Source organism: Telmatherina bonti (genome assembly GCF_933228915.1).
Source record: "Telmatherina bonti genome assembly, chromosome: 3".
Classification (NCBI taxonomy): Eukaryota; Metazoa; Chordata; class Actinopteri; order Atheriniformes; family Telmatherinidae; genus Telmatherina; species Telmatherina bonti.
The window spans coordinates 6068822-6091306 of record NC_136621.1 but is presented as its reverse complement, the minus strand read 5'-3'; the positions used below and the strand labels follow the sequence as shown (position 1 = coordinate 6091306).

The following is a 22485-nucleotide window of genomic DNA, read 5'->3' as shown; positions in this document are numbered from 1 at the left end:
TCCAAACTCCATCAGAACCAACAACAGAAGACCGTTTCAGCAGAGGCTTGGAAAACGATTTGGGGTTCTGGAAGAATCTCCGACTGGAACGGAGAACAGAAACCACTGCTGGGTCGTCAGTTCCCTCAGGCAGCAGTGAGGAAACCATCATAATCGGTACAGTCCACCACTGGATCCAGAACCAGAACCTGACAAGCAGGAAGACGTGTAGAGACTCTGGAGTTCTCCGGACAGCGGCTCATCTCCTGTCCAGCTCATGTCCTGTGGACAGATGAGTCCAGATGAGCTGCTTTCAGGACAAACTGATGTCTGCTTCTCCATGGAGACATGGGAAACGTCCTCCAGACTGTGATGGTGGAGGATGTCGGCGACCAGGCAGGATCAGAGTGACACGTGTGTTTTATTCCTCCTTCCTGTCCTCTACGTCCCCAGCTGGCCCAGAACGATGGCCACCCTTCCTGGTAGTGGTTCTGCTGGGTTTTTCCTCTCCACTGTCTCCTCATGCAGATCAGGATGGAGAACTGAATCAGACTTGATCCAGTCCGTTGGTTCCTTAGTGGATCATTACGAACTGCTTCGTATGAAGAGAGTTATTCTAAACTGGACTGATGTGAATCGTAGATCAGTTTTAACTGACTGGCCTGAACTGGACTTCCTGTGAAAGTACCTGAAGATGATTATTGTAAAGCAGAGCTGCTCAGATGAAGCTGAACTACAACTCGACTGGGACGACTGAAACAAGCTTGGTCAGTTCCAAACTGGGGAAAAACTGTGTCTTTAACAGGAAGTTGAAGATTTTATCCCAGTTACAGGTTTCAGGTTTGTTGCATTTCAGAAACTTTCCAACTTTTCTTGAAACGGAAATAAATAAATCAGAAAATCAGAAATAAATCCAAGAGGAGAAAGATCCAAAAGCCGCTAGTTTGATTTCTTTTCTCCTGCAGTGAAGAATAAATAATGAGATCCATTTATGAAGATGAGGTGATGTGAAAGCTGCTCAGCTGTGTCTGAGCTCCACCTACATTCATCTAAATGACTGGATTTCTTCATATTTAAAGGAATCACATGCACATGTGGAAGTGAAGACATCGATAAAATAAAAGGAAAACATGAAGCAGTGAGATGGTCCTGCTAAATAAACAAGTTTAACTAATAAGAAACATGTTTGAAACATCTTATAGTAAATAAAAAAAAGAGATTTTTGGGGACGATAAACCATCCAACAACCTTTCCTGGATCCAGTTCACATTTAAACACTGAGACCCGGAACAGAAAGACAGACTGGAGCTCAGGTCAAACCACCTTCATCAGACTGGGAAAACTCCTGATCCATGCACACAGACATGAACATGTCAGCAGTGCAGACGACACACTGCAGGAAAACCTGCAGCCAGTAGCTCGGTCCGGACGTCAGCAGGAGGAAACCCGGAGGGACGAACGGAGGCGTGATGACGTGTGATCTGTTGTCCATCTGCATTTCTAACATCCAAAGCCACCGATTCTGGTATGAGCTTGTGGTTAAACATATTTCATTAAAAGGTGAATGATTTTATCAACATACAGTGACTGTTGTTGCTCTGCTGATGTTTTCTCAGCTGTGTGTGGAGCAGTACTCAGAGTACAGCTTCTTTGGTGTCCTCCATCTTTTCCTGTGCGCTAACATTCAGTTTGCTCCGTGTGTATAAAAACTAAGATTTCTGCTTCACATTCACAGTCTGGTTTTAAACGTGAAGCTCAGCAGGAGGCTGTGAAGCGTTCATAAAGCCGACGCTGCTCCTGCACCTTCGTGATGAGGTGGTGTCCTCCGCCCATGAGTGGTGATGGATCACTTCTCTGTCTCCAGCAGTGCAGGCATGAGGAGTGTGTTTTCAGCTGTAGTTCAGCCGCCGCTAACATCACCGTGGCATGACGAGGCGTTCAGGTCCGTTTCACACGCGTCCTGCTAGGTTTTCACCAGCGGCTGCTCTGACAGGTCCTCCGGGGTCTTGTCTCCTTCACGAGATCTTTTCCTCTTCTTGTGGCCTGAGGGAAGAAGACAGGTTACCAGTTAAGGAAAAGTTTCACTATTTCTCTCTGATTTGTTCTCATGCAGGTGAGAAAAAAGAATCACTCCATTCTTCTCAGGCGTTAACATGTAATGATCAGTTTCACAGCTGAAAATGTCAAATTTCACTTGTTTTCAGAGTAAATAATCTGTCCGTTTGTCTGTCTGAAGGTTTGCAGAAAATCAGGACCTGAAACTCTACTTTAGCTTCGTTGTGGTTGGATTTTGATTTCTCCATTTCATTTTTCATTCAGGTTGAGAAACATCCGCTCAGAAATCTCTGCAGTGGTTTTTAACGTAGAACAAAGAACTACTCTGATCCGGGCCGTCGTGGAGCGAAGGAACAGCAGCAGGCTTTTACAGAAACTACATGAGAATACAAAGCAGGCAGTTCCTGTGTGTGTGTGTGTGTGTGTGTGTGTGTGTGTGTGTGGTTTGAATGTGAATCAGAGTCAGCGAGGAGGAGAGGGTGTGTGTGTGTGTGTGTGTGTGTGTGAACTGACTAAGTTTCAGCAGGAGTTTCTTGCCCAGCGTGTCCTCCGAGCTGCTCAGCGACAGGCTGCTGATGAAAGGAGACGTGTCCGTTTCCATGGGAACAGAGGCCATGTCTGAAAAAGAGAAAGAGAAAGGGAGAGAGAGGTTAGGCTTGTGTCAGAGGACAGATTAGTATCCTGTGGGGCCCACTGAAAAGTCCTAACAGGGAACTTCTGGGACGTTTGGCTGTGCGGAAAAAGGAACGTTGCATTTTGTAATAAATTCTCTGAATGATTAAAACAGAACAGCCGTGAGATTCTTTCATCGCTTTCTCACAAACCTGCAGCAATCCGCTACTGCTCCACCTCCAATTTTTCACATCTAAATTTTTTTCTTCTTCACTTGAATCTATTTATTTATTCTGTTTTTATTCGTGTGCTATCATTTTTTTTTTTTAAATTCATTGTTGTGTATTTTATTCCAGTTTTTCGTTTTTTTTTAACTGAATTTATTTTTGTTCTTATATCATTGTAACTAAATTCAGTCATTAAAGGGTCAAATATGTCCATATTAATAATATTCTGGCCTTTCCTCAAAGGAAAAGGCATGAAGACACCTTAAACTGTCTGTGGAATGTGATACATGATCATGCTGCGCGGTATCTACTCTTCCTGATGTCGGATGTGTGGAACGAGGAAAAAAACCAGGCTGTCCTTCAAGTCGCACAAAAAACACCCCAGAAGAGCTAAAAGGACACAAAACTTATGTTGCCAATGTGTCATCCAAATGAAACAACATCTAAGTTATGCATGTTGATTCAGATGTGGAAATTCCCAGTTGTCATTGAATGCAACATCATTTCACATGATTTTTATAAAAGTTCTCTGAAACGCTTACAAAATATTTTGGAGCAGCTTTCACAGGTTGAGTTTCAGTCTTTGGGGATTTCCGTTTGTTTATTTCTAAGAAATATTCTTGTTGCTCAAAAGCTTCATTTTTACTGGTTCTGCCGGCGTTCAGAAGAAATCAGACACACCGTCATGCTGGTCGTCGTCAGGTCTGTCCTCTGGGATGTAGGGGATCTCATCCATCCTGAGGAACACTGAATCACTGGGACTCTTTTGGCCATCAGACTTACTTCCTGTAACACACACACATACACACACAGAAAGACATCGTCAGGTTTTCTTTCGCTGACAGTTTATCCAACATGATGGTTCAGTAAAGAATGAATGAATATCAGCTTCAGCATGTTGCTGTCAGCATGTTCAGCAGACTTCAGCCTACATGCTGGATGTCACACACCAACTACAACAAGGTCCCATGTAAACTGTTGGTTTGCTTGAAGTTTAACTCTTGGGCAGAAAATGAAATTTTACACCCTAACAGACAAAAACTAGATCTTCCTGCAGCTCTTCTCGCTGATCACATAATCTTTTTGTGACCTGGGTCTGACCCGCTTCACCGGACCTCCTGGACACTTACGGACAATGCGGTTCTTCTTGTTCAGCAGGGAGGTGCTGTGTGTGACGCTCGACTGCTGTCCTCTGGTCCGAGCTGAGCTGGGCCGGCTGGGCTCTCGGGGTGGCGGCATGAGGGTGGCGGTGGCGTGCTCGGGAGGCAAGAGCATGGTGGTGCGGTCTGAGGATGGGGGGTCTGGGGTGGGGGTGTTGCCCTCTGTCAGACGGGCTTCAGCGTCAGGCGTCTGAGGGGAGCTGTCCATCCTGGTGGCTGTTAATGCGTTCTGGTAGTGGCTCCGGGTGATCTGACAACAGGAGCAGAGAATTCTGGGTATTTTAGGCTGACGTACAAGCTGAAAGGTTTTCTCCAAACTAAACTTGATGGGCCTACATGTACAATACCTCGGTGGATCCTCCTCATGATGGGAAAACATTTTGTTTCTTTTGTTTGACACTTGAAATGTTTCTGAGATTAGAGAAATTAATATTTTTGTTTTCAGACTGGAAATTCAGCAGGATATTTGTGTGTTTTCTGTCCTGTCTGGACCAAAACATGAAGCCATGAAAATAACTGCAGCAAGAAACTCAGCCTAAACTAAGTCTTCATTCAGTCTGAATGTCTTCCAGTTGATTTTTTACTCTTTTTTTTTTTTTAGGGAAAATTGGTGCTTTAAAAGATCTGAACAAAGTTAAACAAACTCAGAGGTTTAGAGCTTTTTCGCTGCAAGTATCGGGCGGTTTTTCCAGATACGGGTCGGTTTTTGCAGGTACAGATCGGTTTTTTTCTGCCGACTTAGTTTTGGATCTTTGCCTCTTAAAGTTCACGTTATAATTCGGTTTTTATTCATCTATCCTAGTTTTCATCTCCAGCCTGTTTTCCAGGTTTTCCCTCTCTGTATTCTGTTGCGGTCACGCCCTGTTCATCTGTCACACCAGGTTCTGACTGGCTGGTTTCCTGATTGCCTGCTTCCTGCTCATCATCAGTCCCTGTGTAAATGATCTACCCGCTTTCCTTTTTTCTCTGTCAGACCCCCATTTGTCATCACAGTCATTCATCATCTTCAATATTGTTTAGGCTTCCTGCAAGTCTGTCTGTCTGAATCTGTAGTTTTGTTTCTAGTGAGTTTAATACATTGTTAACCTGCATGCACAGTCTGTTGTTACTGACGTCTCAGTTTAGTTTATCTTACCTACCTGCAGCCACAGCCTTGGTTTTTTTATGGACTATGATAAGACCGTCAACAACACACTGCCTCTGGATGCTATATTGTTGTTTTATTTTATTTGTTTCAGCTGAAAACTCTGCAGAGCAGTCAACCAAATGCTTGCTGTTATCAAGTGTCAGTGAGCGACTCAATGAGTCCAGGAGTCATTAAAATATCTGCAACCACTCAGTGAACTCCAGAATACCACTCAGTTCAGACAGTTTTTTAGGGTTAGGGGTTAATAATGCTAAACCACATATGCCAACAGGACTGATGAGCAGCTAGAATCCTCTGTCAGACCAGAACAGGACAGCATTCCTCTTGTAAAGGTCCAGCAGCTGCTCTCCTCAGTTCCAGATGTTTCCATGCTGTTGCAGACGAGACACTGAATGCTAGGACCTGGACCAACTGGTGAGATATGCTGCGCTCATCAGATTAATGAGAAATGTCTCATTTTCAGTATCTGATATCATGTTCTTTGTTTTATTAAAACTAAAACATTGGTTTGTAAAATTTATGAATCCTCACATTATTTTTTATTGACATTTTTTAATATATACTTTTTATTCAACTTCTTTTTAGTCAAAGTTGAAATTATTTTACACATTTCATCCCATTCAGATGTGATCCAAACTGTGCTGACTCTCTGTCACCAACTCAAATGGTGGAGAACGTTCACATGTCTGAGTTTTAGATGTTACCTTGATGACCTGAAGGGGTGTGAGTTGTCTGACCGAGTAGTCTGGCAGGTAGACATTGCTTCCTCCATTCAGCTGACTCATGCTCCCCCCGTACAGCATAGATTCAGAACGGTCCAGACCACTGCTACGAGAGGGGGATCTGTGGACTAGAGGGACATATTTTCATCAAACAGAGAAATACATTGTGGGATCTATGTGATGAAGTATTTTTACAGTGTTTTAAGGCCTGTATCTAATCCTTTACAAAAACTTTGAAGCCCTGTAACTCAGTAATACTTTCATCTAGTAATTCATCCATCATCTGAAGCTTATCTGGGGTCGGGTTGCAGGGGCAGCAGCCAACTCAGTGTGGGGGATCCCGAGGCGTTCCCAGACCAGCCAAGAGATATAATCCCTCCAGCGTGTCCTGGGTCTTCCCCGGGGTCTCCTCCCAGAGGGACATGCCTGGAACACCTCACCAGGGAGGTCCAGGAGGCATCCTGACCAGATGCCCGAGCCGCCTCAACTGGTTCCTCTCGCACCATCTGTCGATCTCACGCTCCATCCTTCCCTCACTCATAAGCAAGACCCTGAGATATTTAAACGCCTCCATTTGAGGGACTTGTGGTACTTAAGGCAGGACCTGACTCCCAACCCAGTAAGGACAATCCACCCTATGTCTTTAATTTGGGGGTGCTGATTCTCATCCCAGCCACTTCAAACTCAGCTGCAAATCACTCAAGGGAGAGCTGGAGATCACGACCAGATGAAGCTAACAGGACCACGTCCTCTGCAAAAAGCAGGGACCCAATCCTGAGGCCACCAAGCTGGATCCACTCAACACCTCGGCTGCGCCTAGAAATTCTGTCCATATAAATGATTAACAGAATCTGTGAGAAAGGGCAGCCTTGGCGGAGTCCAACCCTAAAAGGTAAGTCAGAGACTTACTCCCGGCAATGCGGACCAAGCTGTGACACTTTGTTGTACAGGGAGCAAACAGCTCGTACAAGGGGGTCCGGCACCCCATACTCCCAGAGTACCCCCCACAGGAGCCCCTGGGGGACACGGTTGAACGCCTTCTCCAGGTCCACAAAGCACATGTAGACTGGTTGGGCAAACTCCCATGCCCCTCCAGGACCCCAAAGAGGGTATAGAGCTGGGTCCACTGTTCCGCGATCAGGACGAAAACCACACTGCTCCTCCTCAATCTGAGATTCGACTATCCAACAAACCCTCCTCTTCAGAACCCCTGAATAGATCTTTCCGAGGAGGCTGAGGAGTGTGATTGCCCTTTGGGTGGAGCACAGCCTCTGGTCCCCCTTCTTGATTAGGGGGACCACCACCCCAGTCTGCCAGTCCAGAGGCACTGTACTCGATGTCCATGCGATGCTGCAGAGGCGTGTCAGCCAGGACAGCCCCACTGCATCCAGAGCCTTAAGGAACTCCAGGCAGATCTAATCCACTGCCGGGGCCTTGCCACCAAGGAGCTTCTTAACAACCTCAGCCCCAGAGATAGGAGAGTCCACCCCTGAGTTCCCCAGCACTGCTTCCTCATCAGAAGACATGTTTGTAGCATTGAGGAGGTCTTTAAAGTATTCCTTCTACCTTCCTGCCTCCAAAGTCCCACAGGCCAAGAAGGCCCACCTTCTTCAGTTTGACGGCATCCCTCACTGCAGGTGTCCTCAATGAGTTCTGGGATTACCGCCAAGACAGGCACCAGCGACCTTACAGCCACAGCTCCAGCTGGCCGCCTCAACAATAGAGGCATGAAACACAGCCCATTCTGACTCAATGTCCCCCGCCTCACCCGGGACATGGTTGAAGCTCTGCTGAAGGTGGGAGTTGAAACTCGCTTTGACGGGGGACTCTGCAAGACGTTCCCAGCAGACCCTCACCACACGGTTGGGCCTGTCAGACCTGACCAGCTTCCTCCTCCACCATCTGAGCCATCTCACCACCAGGTGGTGATCAGTTGACAATTTCGTCCAAAGTGTGTGGCCGCAGGTCCGACGATTCAATTACAAAGTCAAACATCAAACAGTGGCCCAGAGTGTCCTGATACCAGGTGTGCACATGAACTCTCTTATATTCAAATATGGCGTTTGTTCTGGACAATCCGTGATGAGCACAGAAGAAGGGGGGGGTGTTACATGCTTCCCAATTACTCTCTTCCAGGTCTCACTTTCATGATCCACCTGACCATAGAAGTTTCGGTCACGTACTAATTCCTTCAAACTTTAATCTGGACACAAAGAATACAACTTTTAGTGTCTGAAAAGGACTTTTTAGATCTTTTACAGTTTTGACTAAGTTACTTGTAGAAGAATTTCAAAGTTTTATAAACTGCTCTTACTGGTATCGTCCCCCCCATCTCTCATCAGTACTCATCATAGGATGAGAAAGACATGCAGAGATGTATGTGATTAAGGATTTTTGGTACACTGTAGGGCCTGTTTACGTAAAGCTGTATGAATGTGCATTCATACCACTTGGCATGATGGCTGGTACTCCAAAGTATGAAAAAGCTCCATTCTCAAACTTCAGGGCCTCCTTTCCAAACTCCACCTCAACTCGACCCTTATGAACACAGGAGAGAAACGTCATGTTAGTAAACCAATCCATCTGTAACTGTACATATATCACAGCCATGGATGCTTGTTGCCCTGGTAACAAGCGGGGATGCTGTTGGTACCTGCAGTACTAAGATGAAGTAGTCCACAGGTTTGTTGCGTTGGAACAGGAAATGCTGCGGTGCTCGCTTGTTCTTCTCATAAAACTTAAGTTCCTGAACCACACTGGGATGCTTGATCAGCCTCAGCAGAATCTTCTCTGAGATGTAAGCTGGTTTGAAAGGTTCCACCTCTGATTTCAGGAGACAGAGAGGTTTGCAAAAGTCAAAATGCAGTAAACATCTGTCAGAGAATATTTGTTCCATTGGTTAGAAGAAGCATCAAAACAACCGTGAGCTGATTGGCCAGTACCTGTAGAGAGGAAGCGGTGTGTTGCCAGAAGCAGCTGAGGAGAAATCTTGACTTTCATCTCGTTCTCTGACAGCTTGAAGATGGAGAAATCTTGTTGCTTCCGCTCATGGTGAGAAACACGCCGCTTAGTGCGGTTATCAGCTTAGAAACACACAGCGAGTCAAAAAACATCCGTCTGTTAATTTCTTAAACATTTTAACTAATAAATGTGTGAGTATGTGTGTGTTTGCCTACATACTGTAGAGATCTGTCTCATCCAGGATCTCTGACTTGATTATCTCCTCAATGACATCTTCCAGGGTGACGATGCCCATCACCTCGTAGAAGGGATCGCCCTCACCCTCATTGTTGACACGCTGCACGATGGCAAGGTGGGACTTTCCTGGAGACAATAAATCAATAAAAAGCATCACAGAGGGGAAAAATGTATTTGAGTCTTTTTGCTTTTTAAAAACTGCCATCTATTTACTCATAAACTCTGATAATGCACCATTTTTATTTTTTTAAGTTATTTTTTTCTCCTGGCCTGAAAAGTGTTTAACATCATGTGCTTTGATCTGCATTATGAAGAATCTAGCAATTTAAGTCCAAACTTTAAGACTGCTGGGACTGACTGCATCAGGGAAATGAGGACGCTTACAGTTTAAATACCAGATGTTCAGCTGGTATAAAAGGAATAATTAATAGGTTGATTAACAATCAACCACTCAGTTGTCGATCTGTCGGGATCTAAAGTGGTTGCAGTTTGTGATTTAGATCAGGACAGTGGGTGGAGTTGAATCTGATGGGCAGTGGGTGTGGAACAGGACACTCCACACAATGAATCTCTGTGGTTACTCATTTCATACATATCCAACTTTTAGCCCAGTTTTGTGGAACCGGATTGCAGATGAGTTGAGCCAGGATGACCAACGTATCCCTGCTTCATCCCTTCTCAGCCCAGCACTCGATGAACCAATCAGGTCTGCAGAAACCTGAGTGGAGGTGTGTGTCGGCACAAAGCTCTGAGCTCTGAGGGGTTAAAGGGCTGTCTGCAACCCAATCATCAGGAGGGTTGTTAACAAGACATGTTCAGGAATCCTAACTTCACTGCGTGGACACGTTATCATACGAATCAATCTGCTCTACGTTGCTCTGCAGCAGCTGTGTCAGGCTCACATATCCTTCCATATTTTACATGTGCAGATGAGATGAAACATCAGACAGAGCGTTAGTCTGAGAGCTGGCAGCAGAACGCCACTCATTAGGTTGTAGAGCGTCATGCTGACGCTCATCCCCAGCATGCTGCGCGTGTCCAGCATGGTGGAAGGCCTTCACTTCACATCGCTACTGTAATAAAAGTAAACAGTAAAGGGACAGTAAACACTGAAGAACATTTCTGTAAATGTGCATTAGCTATAAAGCTAAAAAGCATGCATGGAAGGAGAGGTCTGTCCATATTCTGCAGTCGTTGAATGACTGTCTCAGGACGTTTTGCTTGTGGTTGCATATTGAGATGTCGCAAGCATAGCTGCACCACCAGAAACCAGTGTGAAGTTGTTTGGGGAAAGGGGTGGTATGTTGTCAGAAGAAAGTGCTAGAACAGTTGAAAATGATGAGGAATTTGGGGGATGAACCAAATAAAAGAGACCTGCAGTAATTAAGAGCAGATTTGACCATTAACTGGTGTGGCAGTGCTCTTAGTGGGGAGCCATGGCCAGAAGGAATCTATGTCACACATGTGCAAGTAATCAGACCGATTGATGTTACTGATGTGTGCGGTGGAGAAGATGGTTAACAAAAGGCATCATTAAGCAATGAAAAAGTTAAGTTTGGTGTCAGTAAAAAAGATTTCTGCTCCAGGTGTGGAAAAATGGCAACAAACCAAGTTATATTATCTTGTAAGTGGTGGAGGAGGGAGGAAGAGGAAGAAGTGTGGTGGTGGGCTTGGAGGAGACGAAGAGGAAGGTATCATCCAGGTTGCAGCGTAATAGAAATTGTCTTTGAAACTATAAACCAGATGGAGAAACTAAATGATAAACAGAAGGTGCCCCAGGACAGAGCCTTGGGTTCCACCACTGCTGACTGTGCAGGGCTAGGAATGGTAGTTCAATCGGAGGAAGTGGGTGTGACTGGAAAGATATAACGTTAACAGAAAAGATCTGCGTTGTCTATTCAACAGAGAGAAGATGGTTCAGATGCTAGATGGTGTCAGAAGCTGCATTAGAGGAAGGAGACAGAAAGGAGTCCAGAGTCGGCGCCATTAAAGGCAATTTGTGATTTTCACTCATGTTGTTTTCTGAGCTGTTTTAGAGATTATTGTTACTGAGATGGCCTTTAAATAATCTTTATTGCTACTTTTGAATTTACCTCAAGGAGCTGCACTTCATAGAATCACTACAATTCTGCTACAAAAAAAAGCCAATGAGAAAGGTATGAAAATCTTTCAGGTTTTTTTGTGCCGTCTCAGTTTTGTCAACATCTTTCAAGTTGAGGGAGTTTGTTGATTCTGTTGGACCTTTCTTCCTCTGTTTGCTTTGATTCATCAACTGGGAACCTGCAGTTGCTCAAATACAAAGCCTGAAAACATTTTCCTGTAAAATAATGATTACATTTAAACCCCTTTCATGTGTGACTCATAGCGAGTAGGAGTGGATTGTCTGTTTGCAGTCAACGATTCAACAGCAGGGAAGATTCAACACAGAAGATGCTCTGCGTGAAAAAATACAATCCATCAGCTTCATATCCACAGTCTGCAGAGCTTCTACCGTGTTTACTTTCAAGGGTGTTGGCTTCTCAAGATAAAATCTTCGACTGTTTTAAAAGATAAACAGAAGGAGGGCCTCGTGGGAATGCAGACGGGATTAAACAGGAGTACCCAAGTCCAGTCTTTGAGATCTACCAGCAATGATTAGATGTAACCCATATCCAACACACCTGAATCAAATGGCTCAATGCCCTCATTTACATGTTGATCAGGTCTTCAGAGGCCTGGTAATGAGCCATTCAATTGATTCACAGCTCATGAAGCCTGATTTAAAAGGTGTCAGTTTAAGTTGTAAAGGCCTAAATAAACCAGTGAAACATATCATGGTTTTGCATTAAGTACAACAAGTGCCTCAAGTGGAGGAGTTTAAATATCTCATGGTCTTGCTCACGACTGAGGGAAGGATGGAGCGTGAGATGGACAGACGGATCGGTGCGGCGTCTGCAGTAATGCGGACTCTGCACCGGTCTGTCGTGGTGAAGAAGGAGCTGAGCCAGAAGGTGAAGCTCTCGATTTACCAGTCGATCTATGTTCCTACCCTCACCTATGGTCATGAGCTGTGCATCGTGACCGAAAGAACGAGATCTCGTATACAGGCGGCTGAAATGAGTTTCCTCCGCAGGGTGGCCGGGCTCTCCCTTAGAGATAGGGTGAGGAACTCGGTCATCCGGGAGGAGATCGGAGTAGAGCCGCTGCTCCTCCGCACCGAGAGGAACCAGTGGAGGTGGCTGGGCATCTGGTCAGGATGCCTCCTGGACCTCCCTGGTGAGGTGTTCCAGGCACGTCCCTCTGGGAGGAGACCCCGGGGAAGACCCAGGACACTCTGGAGGGATTATATCTCTTGGCTGGCCTGGGAACGCCTCGGGATCCCCCCCGCAGAGTTGGCAAATGTGGCTGGGGAGAGGGAAATCTGGGCTTCCCTGCTTATGCTGCTGCCCCCGCGACCCGACCCCGGGTAAGAAGGCAGAAGATGGATGGATGGACAACATCATGATAGCCACATAGCTTCTCTGCAGGAGACTCATTCGAGGTACAAAGATGTTGCTGGGATTTCAGTTGTTGACTGGACCCATCACTCTGTCGCTCCCCCACAACCCCAGTTCAACCATCTAAATTTGCAGTGTGATTGACCATTTTAAGGACAAATGAAGCATTCTCAAATCCTGGTAATGTTTAAATCCTAATAAGGAGGATTGTTTCTTCTTTTCACATCTTTGCACAAGCTTGTGTCACACTTTCACGCAGTACTTTCACAAAGCTCTGCGTTTTTGCTGTGTGTGTATGTTGTGATTGATGTGCGTACAAGCAAGGAAACTTGTGTACTTGTAAATATATCCTTGCACCACAACAATCTGGACATGCTCTTAAGCATTTTATTCCAGCTGAACTAAAGAAGCCATATTGGGGTTGCAGAAGTTAAATTAAAGGCTAAGAGCTGCCAGATGGAAATATAATACAAGCGATGGCAAGTCAGAAAAACAGAGTTAGGCGTCTGATTTTATAGGTGAACAACAGATGGTGTCATCCTGGAAATACTGTAATTAAGGAGAGAATCTGCTGTCCAGTTGTTGAACTATGGCAGTCGGACGAAAACCATGTTCTTTTCCTACATCGTCGCCATATTTGTTTGTGATCCACCACAAGCAGGTGCTGATGCTGTGTGTGACATCATTCATGAGACTGATGCAGGTTCTCCATTCTCATACAGGACCTAACCACGTTACCCCCACCTTGTACCTCATAATACTCTGCTGAACAAGCTGTGCTTTTAGTGCAAAAGTTGTAACCAGGATTGTCTGGGGACGTTCACGTAAAGATAGTCTGGAGGACTCGCCGTGATTGGACAGGGATTTTCAAAAAGTTTCAAACCTCGACACCTTCGGTTTGCACTTTACTCAAACAGTCCTGGGCAACAGATAGTTAAAACAAATGTTCTGTGCACAGCAACACTCCGACAAAAACATTGTTTATCAGGTAAAAATGTAGCCTGGCACGCCAGACTGGAGAGCTCTATATCTTCAACACAGAGCGACTCAGTCTGAAGTCCGTCCCCTTCATGGAGCATCGCATCGGTCTTAAACAAACCAGACACTCTGATTGGTTGATCGGAGGAGACTCTTGCCTTGTGCCACCACGTATTCTTCCAAACATTCAAGATGGCGCATGGACGTAGAGGAAGTTTGTTTCTTTTTGCCGTAGTTTCTGACTTAAGATTTGGTTCAAAAAGCAACACGAGTTGCCAGTAACGCCATGTAGCCTCAGGATTTTACAGCAAAAATGACTCGGGTCATTTATGTCTTCTGCACTGAACGCCATGTTTAGTTTCTTCTGTTGCGGTCGCTCTACTGAACACTTCCGGACATCGTAGGCTGCTGCCGTATTGACGTCACGTCCGCCATCTTTCTGATTGGTTGACTCCGCCCTTGTTTGTCCCGCCCTATAAATCTGTTGATGCGAGCGAGTCCCCAGACTTTACGCTGGTACAGCGAGAGGGTCTGGCTGGCCAGGCTAGTGAAAAATGAACGGGTTGTTACGGATTTTTCATTTTTTTCTCTTTTCTGAGGAGTTTAATTTATTGATGAGATGCTTTTATTGTGAATTTTTTTTTTTTTTTGTAATACTAAAACATATTGACGGGTAGTTTAAGTTTTTTAATAGGACAGGCTTAAATATAAGCATTATGCTTTAGTCTGTACCTTTTAGTCACTATATCGTGTTATGTTTGTGTTAAATACATTTGTTGAATATTATGTGATTTAATTATGTGACTAAATAAACTTGCTATAAACCTGCTAAAGGTGTAAATCGAGTCTGCAGAAAAATAACATTTTAAAAAAAGGCTGGTGGTTGTGAAACTAACGTTTTAGTGAGAACGTGTTCTCAGTAACAAACATTCAGGCTCTGGGAACAAACAATAAATGAATTCTGATGTGTTGCTTCATCTCAACAGTTTGGCTCTGCATCAGCTTCCTCACTGAGGTTTTACTTCCCTTCCTGCCAAATGCTGCCTCACATGCACACTGACACACAAACATTTTGTAGAATCACACCAATGCACATGATTCTCACAGCACTGCTCTATAAGTAGGTCAGACGGCCATACAGCATGGACTGAGAGGACTCGGCCTGGAGCGCTGCTTTTCTCACACTCTACTGAGATTAACTCCTAATTTCTACCAACCTGCTGATCTTTACCTGAATTTCACTGTTTTACTGAAAATGTTTCATTTTGAATTAAAAATTCAAACCTGTAAGAAAACTTTTCATCACACAGAAAAATCCCACTTATGCTCCGTTACATGTGTCTGAAATGTTTTCACCGCTCTAATAGCTGGTTTATACATGCACATAGTCTGCGTCAGGTTGGGCCAGCAGAGGAAGTGTGTGTTTATCCTCCAGCGTAGGGTAAAAGCGTCGTGTTGTAGTTTCTTGTCTGGATCTGCAGGTGGCAGAAGGGCTGGCATCAGCCAGTAAACTCTAAAAACTTCGCTTTAGTTCCCACAACTTTCCTGTTTTACAACAACAATGATGGCATTCAACAAGACCCAAACATCCAGAAACACATAATCACATGCTGACCATTCACAAGGGAATCCTTCCACGTAACTGTGTTCCTGTAGCCAGAATGCCCTTCTGGTTCGAAGAGGTGCGTGTTGATCCTCTGCTGACCTACGCACACCTTATGGCAGTTACACGGTAACCAGCCTGATGCAAACGCTGCGTGAGTATAAAGCAGCCTTTATTCTTCCATGTGTCTTTTACATTGCTGTGGTTGTTAAGTCAGGTTGGATAAACCAGGTATTCCTGGTTTATCCAACCTGGAATACCACTATTCCTTGGATAAACCAGGTATTTTCCTTGTGTATCTGTCCATCTGTCCATCTGCGCATCGGTCCATGTGCGTATCTATCATCTGCATATCTGTCTATCTGCACATCCATCTACGTATCCGTCCTCTGCGTCGAGTCTAAATGGACCTGGCATCACTCTGCTGGACATTTTTGCTCGGATTTACATTTGACTGATTTTCATCTCATGAGATTCATTTGGACAAAACTATAAAATTATAGTTTTTAGCCGTATTTAAATGCTGTATTGTCTTGTTTTTGTAACTCCACAGCTTCAAGCTGTAAAATACTGGAATAGGATGATAATAAAAGTCTCTTCCAAAAACTACAACTGTCCTGTGACGTCCATTATCACTGCAGGGAAACATGGAGTCACAAGGAAACAAAGCGGGATGGTTTCTAATATTAATGATCGAAGAAAATGTTGGAAAGTGGACCTCCTGGGTATTTTCAACTTATTTATTTCCTCATGTTAGGAAATTACATGACTGCAGGAATAAGTGCAATCAGCTTATTATTCCATTACTCGCTCTATTTTCTGCTGTTTATCTCACAAACGTTACATTAAAATGTGCATCTTGATTGGGAGAAAATGTTGTTTTTGACCCATTGAGATGAATTGGGGTCTGCTGAAATAGTCTACTTTGGAGCTCTACAACTCAGATGTACTTTCTCATAAAAACTTATAAACAAACGTTGGCATTTTCCTGGCTTTCATCCAGTATGACCACCACTGCAACATGCCTCATGGTTTCCTGTCAAACAGTGACCCAATGCTGGCTCCATTCACTTCAACTGTACGTACTTTCCCTCTCAGCTCAGAAGTGTTTTTTAACTCCTCAATAAAGGATCTACATGGAAGATAGATGAACAATAAAAATCTAAATAAATAAAAATGACATGTAAATGTTTTTCCTGCTGCTCGCAGTTCAAAAGGTTCTTTTTGAACAACTTTTCGTTTGTGAAGACCAACCGTTTGTTCAAGGCCATGAACTGAGCCATAAATCAGCTTAAAGCTCTGAGTTTGTGTCTTTTCTGAGTGACTCAGCAGGAAAGAAATGTCTTTGTCGTCATAGCAACCGCAGCCAGCAGGTTCAGCAGGCTGCGTTGTGTGTGTAACGCTGGAATCACACACACACTGGCCAGAAACAGTCATGTTTAGTGAGAAAGAGGAGGCTTTAACTGAACCAACTACAGTTTTTATTGGTTTATTATGGACGGAAATGATTCATTATTGTCATTTAGTGAATACAGTCAAGTTTCTCCTGTCACACACACACACACACACACACACATACTTGTATGTCATGACGAGTTACTCAGCACAATGAATGCAGGGAACAGACGGCAGAGAGAGAAGATGAAAAAGCAGCATTATTAATATTTCATACTTTGTCCTGGGAGGCAACACGAACCAGGACGAGGAGAAGGAAGGGAACTATAATACATTAGAAAGTTAACAGAATTAAACTAGAATTTGTCCTTTTTTCAGTCCTGAAGACATTTTTCAGCTGTGATGACAAAGTGAGGCGCATCGTGGATTATTTTCCAGCTGGACTAATTTCGGCATCTTTATGTTATATAGGACATGCAAACTCATCAAGGATCAGCCGTGGAAAGATCCGTCTGCCTGGTGCTGACATGGTTCCCCTACCAGCACACTGCTGCGGTGCTTCTGGGCTGGTTTTATCTGTGCCAGACTCGCTGATTAGCATTCAGGCCAGAGATTCCCTCAGAGGCTCCATCAGACCTGCAGGCTTGCTACCGCGACTCTACGGACGCCATAAAAGTAGTTACAACCGAGTTTCTACGATTTGGTAAATAGCTTCCACTTTTCTTTATAATGTATTTAACATCCATTCGATGCACATCGAGCTTATAAAGCTGTTTACCGTGTTGCCGTGAGCATACTGGCTGGCATGTAAACAGCTGAAATAAACTTCACAGTGGTCAAGAAAACACATGCAGTGGGTTTCCTGTTCTTCCATCTGTCCAAGTTTGGGTCATGAAGGCAGAAGACCCAGACCTCCCTCTCTCCAGCTCCTCCTGTTGGACGTCGCAGCGTTCCCGACCCAGAAGGGACATTCCCTCCAGGGGCAGCATGGATGTGCCTGGAGCCTCCAGCTTCTGAGCAGCGGCTCCAGACTGGGACCCGTCCAGGTTTCTGGGCTCATTTCACTCCCTTGTTTCTGTAGCTTATTCTTTTGGTTAAAACCCAAATCTGGTGCTTAAAGGTGACGTTGTAACTCGATGAACAATACAAGAGTTTTTTCCTTTCAGATCTTTGCCGCAACAGACCGGAACGGAGAACGCAGAACAAAGTCCAGATCCTTGATTCATTTTCTCCTCCGTCCTCTCATCAGTCCACAGTGTTCAACTGGAGGAGCGACTTCCCAGCCAACCGATTCACGCTAAGCTGTGGCCACCAGGAAGCCACCCTGAGGTCCCCAAACCAGAAGCCTGGGGGCCCCAAACCAGAAGCCTGAGGTCCTCAAACCAGAAGCCTGAGGTCCTCAAACCAGAAGCCTGAGGTCCTCAAAACAAGATGCCTGAGGGCCCCAAACTAGAAGCCCTTCTCTCCCTGACTACGTCTCGTGATCCCGGCAGCGGCTGCAAACGTTAACCAAATCCACCAAACATTTGTAGATCCCTCAGCCTCTCAGAGAGCGTAAACACCTGCTCCCGTTCTACAACCCTGCTCCTGCTCAGGACACGTTTTGGCCTTCAGTCTGAACAGCTGCGTCAGCGGGAGCGGCTGCAGGAGCCTGGTGGGATGAAAGAGGCCAACAGCATTTTTCTGCTGCAGTGCCTGAAACCAGGAGGGGAGGAAAAACAGCGGCGCAGAGAGATGGAGGCCAACAGCTTGTTAATCCTCTGCCTGCGTAGATGATCCCGGTGCAGACACAACCATTTCTGTTCACTCTTCATGTCTGATAACATCTGTCCTCTTACAAGCCTCTCAGGGACCACGTGCACAGACAGGAGAGAACATTTAAACACACTAACAGCACAGATAGGATCCACTTTGACTCAAGATTCAGCGTGGAAGAAAAAGAGCTTCACTTAGAAGATCTTGCAGGTCTGGAAAACTCTTCCACTCCTGCACCTATAAAATATCTAAAGATAATTTTGCTGCACTAAAAGCTCCTAAAAGTAATCTAAAGCTTGATGGTGCTGTGGTCATGGATCATGTTGAAGGCGAAGCTGCTGTTGGAAGTGTTCTGTAAACAGAAGCTGCCTGAGTCAAGGTGTCCTGCTCTGTTTGCTTCCTGTCCTCGCCGCCGACACAAACCGCTGACTGTGCAGGAAGGCAGCGAGCAGCAGCAGCGCCTGTGATTGGACCGGCTCAACCCCACCCTCTGTAAGCCCAGCTGATGACTCTCTGATGCAGAGGTACTGCAGGCTGGACTGAGAATGAGGCAGAAACTCTGCAGACTGCAGGATTTTCTCCACACTGCTAAAAACGAGAGAGTGGCGAGGACGTCGGCCTTGAAGTGCTCCGACGAAGGCCTGCACATCTCAGAGGATCAACTCATCATCATCACAGGCTCAGGTGGGAAAACAGCAGCGAGAGCCACCAAAACGTCCGCCTGCAGAAGCTGCTCTGACCTGCAGACTGAGGAAAGCAGCAGAAAACTAACCCCACAGCGACCTGCTGGAAGACTTTCACCTGCAGCAGCGTCACAGACAGGAAGTCAAGCCAGAACAATCCAACGGCTTCCTGTCCTCACGGAGCACGACAGACATTCATGTTTAGTCTAACTCTCCTTCTGTGCTCTAATGTGTTTTTATGTTGACTGCTGATGTTGGTGGATGCGCTTATTATTTCTGTAACTCTATGTGCTTTGAATGTCATCGTATTTATTTATCGGCTTTTCTGAGTCATTTTTATATTTATCTTAATTTCACTGAAATTCTATTTCTAAAGAAAATAGTTCAACTGCAAAATAAAAGTTAAGGACTGTTGACACTGGGAATTTATATCAGTTTGTCATTCATATTTGTGTACATAAATACAGTACATAACATAAAGTTGGTCTGGACGGTAAAGTGGGGCCTGCAGGATCCAGGTTCAGGTCCCCTTAAGCCCTCACCTCCCGACTGCTCCTGGGAACCGCAGCATCAGACATCCCACTTCATGATGATCCACACAGATGATTTAAAAGCAGAGGGGATCAATTCAGCATATTTAGAATAAAATGTGTTTTATTGTTCTGCACTGCAGAATGTTTAAAAAAGAGTTTTCAGACTAAAACCAAATGAGAAGAACCATCTGCTGCCATTTCTGCAGTTTTCAAATAATTTATAGGTATTTCAGTTGTTATTATATAACATGTTTTATTGAACATGAAAGATTTCATGTATTTGTTGAGACATACACTGTATTTTTAACATGGAATTTACCTGAAATTTTACTCAATAAATGTTATTTCATATTTTCTGAGCTCCAGCTGCAGAATATTTTTTTAAACAAAGCAGGAAAATGAGTCTGTCAACATCCTGGGACCAAATTCTGATCCTGATCCAGACTCTGATCTCTGATGGCTGAAAAGTCCCAGAAAAACTTCATTATGGTGTGTGTGTGTGTGTGTGTGTGTGTGTGTGTGTGTGTGTGTGTGTGTGTGTGACCTGCAGCAGGATCTGCGTGGATGAATTTCCCATGACTGCTGCAGCTGAACTTGGCTGCAACTCCTACTGCTCACCTTTCTTAAACTCCTCCAGCATGGCGTCCAGCTTGGTGTCGTTGAAGACGCAGTGCAGCGGGTGTTTGTAGAACTGGGTTATGGTCTTCAGGGGTGTGCAGTCGTCCGGGTCCACAAACGCCAGGTCCTTGACGAACAAGATGTCCACGATGTTGGATCTCTCGTTCTCAAACACTGGTATCCTGGTGTACCCGCTCTGCATGATCTCAGTCATGGTGTTGAAGTCCAGAACGACGTCCGAGGCCAGCATGAAGCAGTCTGTCAGCGGCGTCAGGACGTCCTCCACCGTTTTGGTGCGCAGCTCGAGCGCGCCCTGGATGATGTTGAGCTCCTCCTTCACCAGGTCGTGGTACGGGTCGGTGACGCGGAGCATCTCCAGGAGCTTCTCTCTGGTGTAGAAGTTGGAGATCTCCTGGTTGAGGATGAGATCCAGCAGCTTGCTGATGGGGTAGGAGATGGGGAAGGAGAGCACCATCAGCAGCCGCGTCACCCAGATGGTTTTGGACGCGATGGCCAGGCCGTGGCGCGACGCCACGGAGTGCGGGAGGATCTCCCCGATGAAGAAGATGCCGAAGGCGCAGATGGCCGTGGAGATCCAGGTCATGCCCAGGATCTGGCACATCCACACGGCCAGCGAGGCGTTGATGATGGCCGTCCCCAGCAGGAGCGTGCACAGGACGTAGTTTCCATGCCGACGCACAGACTCGATTTTCCGCGCGTAGTTCTGCTCCGTGTCGGTGCCGCTGTTCTGCAGGACTTGCAGCTCCACCGGGTCCAGAGCCAACAGGCTCAGGTTCAGCCCGCTGAACAGAGCCGACAGGCCGAGCAGGAGGACGGAGACCAGCACCTGCAGCCACAGCTCGGGGACAGCAGAGCGCTCCATCACGGCCACCCAGAAGTCCCGGGTCCGGTAATGCTCCCACTTGGATCCGTCGAAGGCACACATCGAGTAGTACTTGATCTTTTCTCCCCTGCGCAGGTCTTTGGCCAGCAGCTCGACCAGAACCGAGTTCTGGCTGGAGGCGGACTTGAAAGAGCCCAAAACCTCGATGTCGGATGTCCTGGCGCTCTTGTCCATGCACATGTTTCTCTTGGGATGAACTTGTCCTTCTCTGCCGGGACTTGGCTCCTCGATGAAGGCGATCCAGGGCGCGGCGTTGTTGGCGCGGGTCCCCGCGGTGCGGTTGAGCCTCTGCGGGGAGGTGGAGTAGTAAACCCGCAGCATGAAGCGGGTCCCCTCGGTGGCTTTCAGCACCCCGTCCTCCACGGACAGCTCCGCCCCGGTCTCCTCCGGACGGAAGCCGAGCAAACCGAGTGCCGGGGCGGGGAGCAGCGAGCAGAGGCAGGCGGAGGTGAGCAGCAGGCGGGACGGAGAGAGCGGAGCCCCGCGGCGCAGCGGCGCTCCGACCCGGTGCCGCGCGGCCGCTTCCTCCGCAGCCATGTTGCGGTATGAGAAGCTGGCTCAGGCGAAGGATCCAGTGTCACGTGGTGCTGCCTGGTTCCGGCCCATGTGAGAGAAGTAGGGACCAGTCCGTTTCCATGCTGCTGGTTATGACGATGCTGCGGAGATGCGCGCTCAGCGCCATGACGTCACTCTGTTAATAACCTGGAGTTTACAGACATAGAAGTGTTTCTCATCTGCGTTTATAATCTGCTAGACATGACTTCACGAGTCAGTGTGTGTGTGTGTGTGTGTGTGTGTGTGTGTGTGTGTGTGTGTGTGTGTGTGTGTGTGTGTGGGAGCGTGTGGGAGGGGGAGGGGGGGAGGGTCATCCCATCACTTTCAGGTGCCACAGCAAGAACAGGTCGGCTTTCCACAAGCTGGCCTTTTACAGCTGCAGAGGTTTAGTTTCCTTTGGAGGGACATAAAGTTGAGGCTCCTGCAGACTGTCTTGTTTGTTTTTGTAACACTGATGTTAAACATTTATTTGCATTATGATGTGATTAAGTGTCACCTGGATGGACGGGTGACCTGTCCAGGTACCCACTCACCTGCTAATGACCCTACACTGGAATAAGCAGAAAATGAATGGATGTGTGTAACTGAGTGGAAAGAACACCTGAACAAGCAAAAGTTTCGGTCTGAAACCGATGTTTTACTCAGATTGTCAGCAGGGTTTTATGATTGTGCCCTTGTTTTGTTTTTATTGACTGAACCATATGTGTGTCATGATTTCTGCTCTGCCCTAAACAAGCTGCATTCTTCCCCTGCCTGATTGCAGATTATCTTCACCTGTGCTGCTCTCTATCTAACACCTAGATCTGCTCGGTGTGGGATCGTCTGTCGGTTTCCACAGCCTTCAAGTGCTGTTCATGTGTCTGTTTCTGAGAGAATACCTGGTCC

At 46.1% G+C, this 22485-nt stretch overlaps 1 protein-coding gene across 1 annotated transcript; it reads right to left on the bottom strand.

Annotated features, from left to right (window-relative positions):
* Window positions 1-1942: 1942 nt before the first annotated feature.
* LOC306772081 (metal transporter CNNM1-like) lies at window positions 1943-21582 on the bottom strand (the record flags this gene model as incomplete). Its single annotated transcript, XM_079261480.1, has 10 exons — window positions 1943-2022; window positions 2548-2652; window positions 3555-3659; window positions 4004-4283; window positions 5885-6030; window positions 8350-8440; window positions 8556-8725; window positions 8845-8985; window positions 9083-9226; window positions 20142-21582. The coding sequence occupies 10 exons, from the start codon at window positions 21580-21582 to the stop codon at window positions 1943-1945; spliced, it is 2703 nt and encodes a 900-aa protein (XP_079117606.1).
* Window positions 21583-22485: the final 903 nt, after the last annotated feature.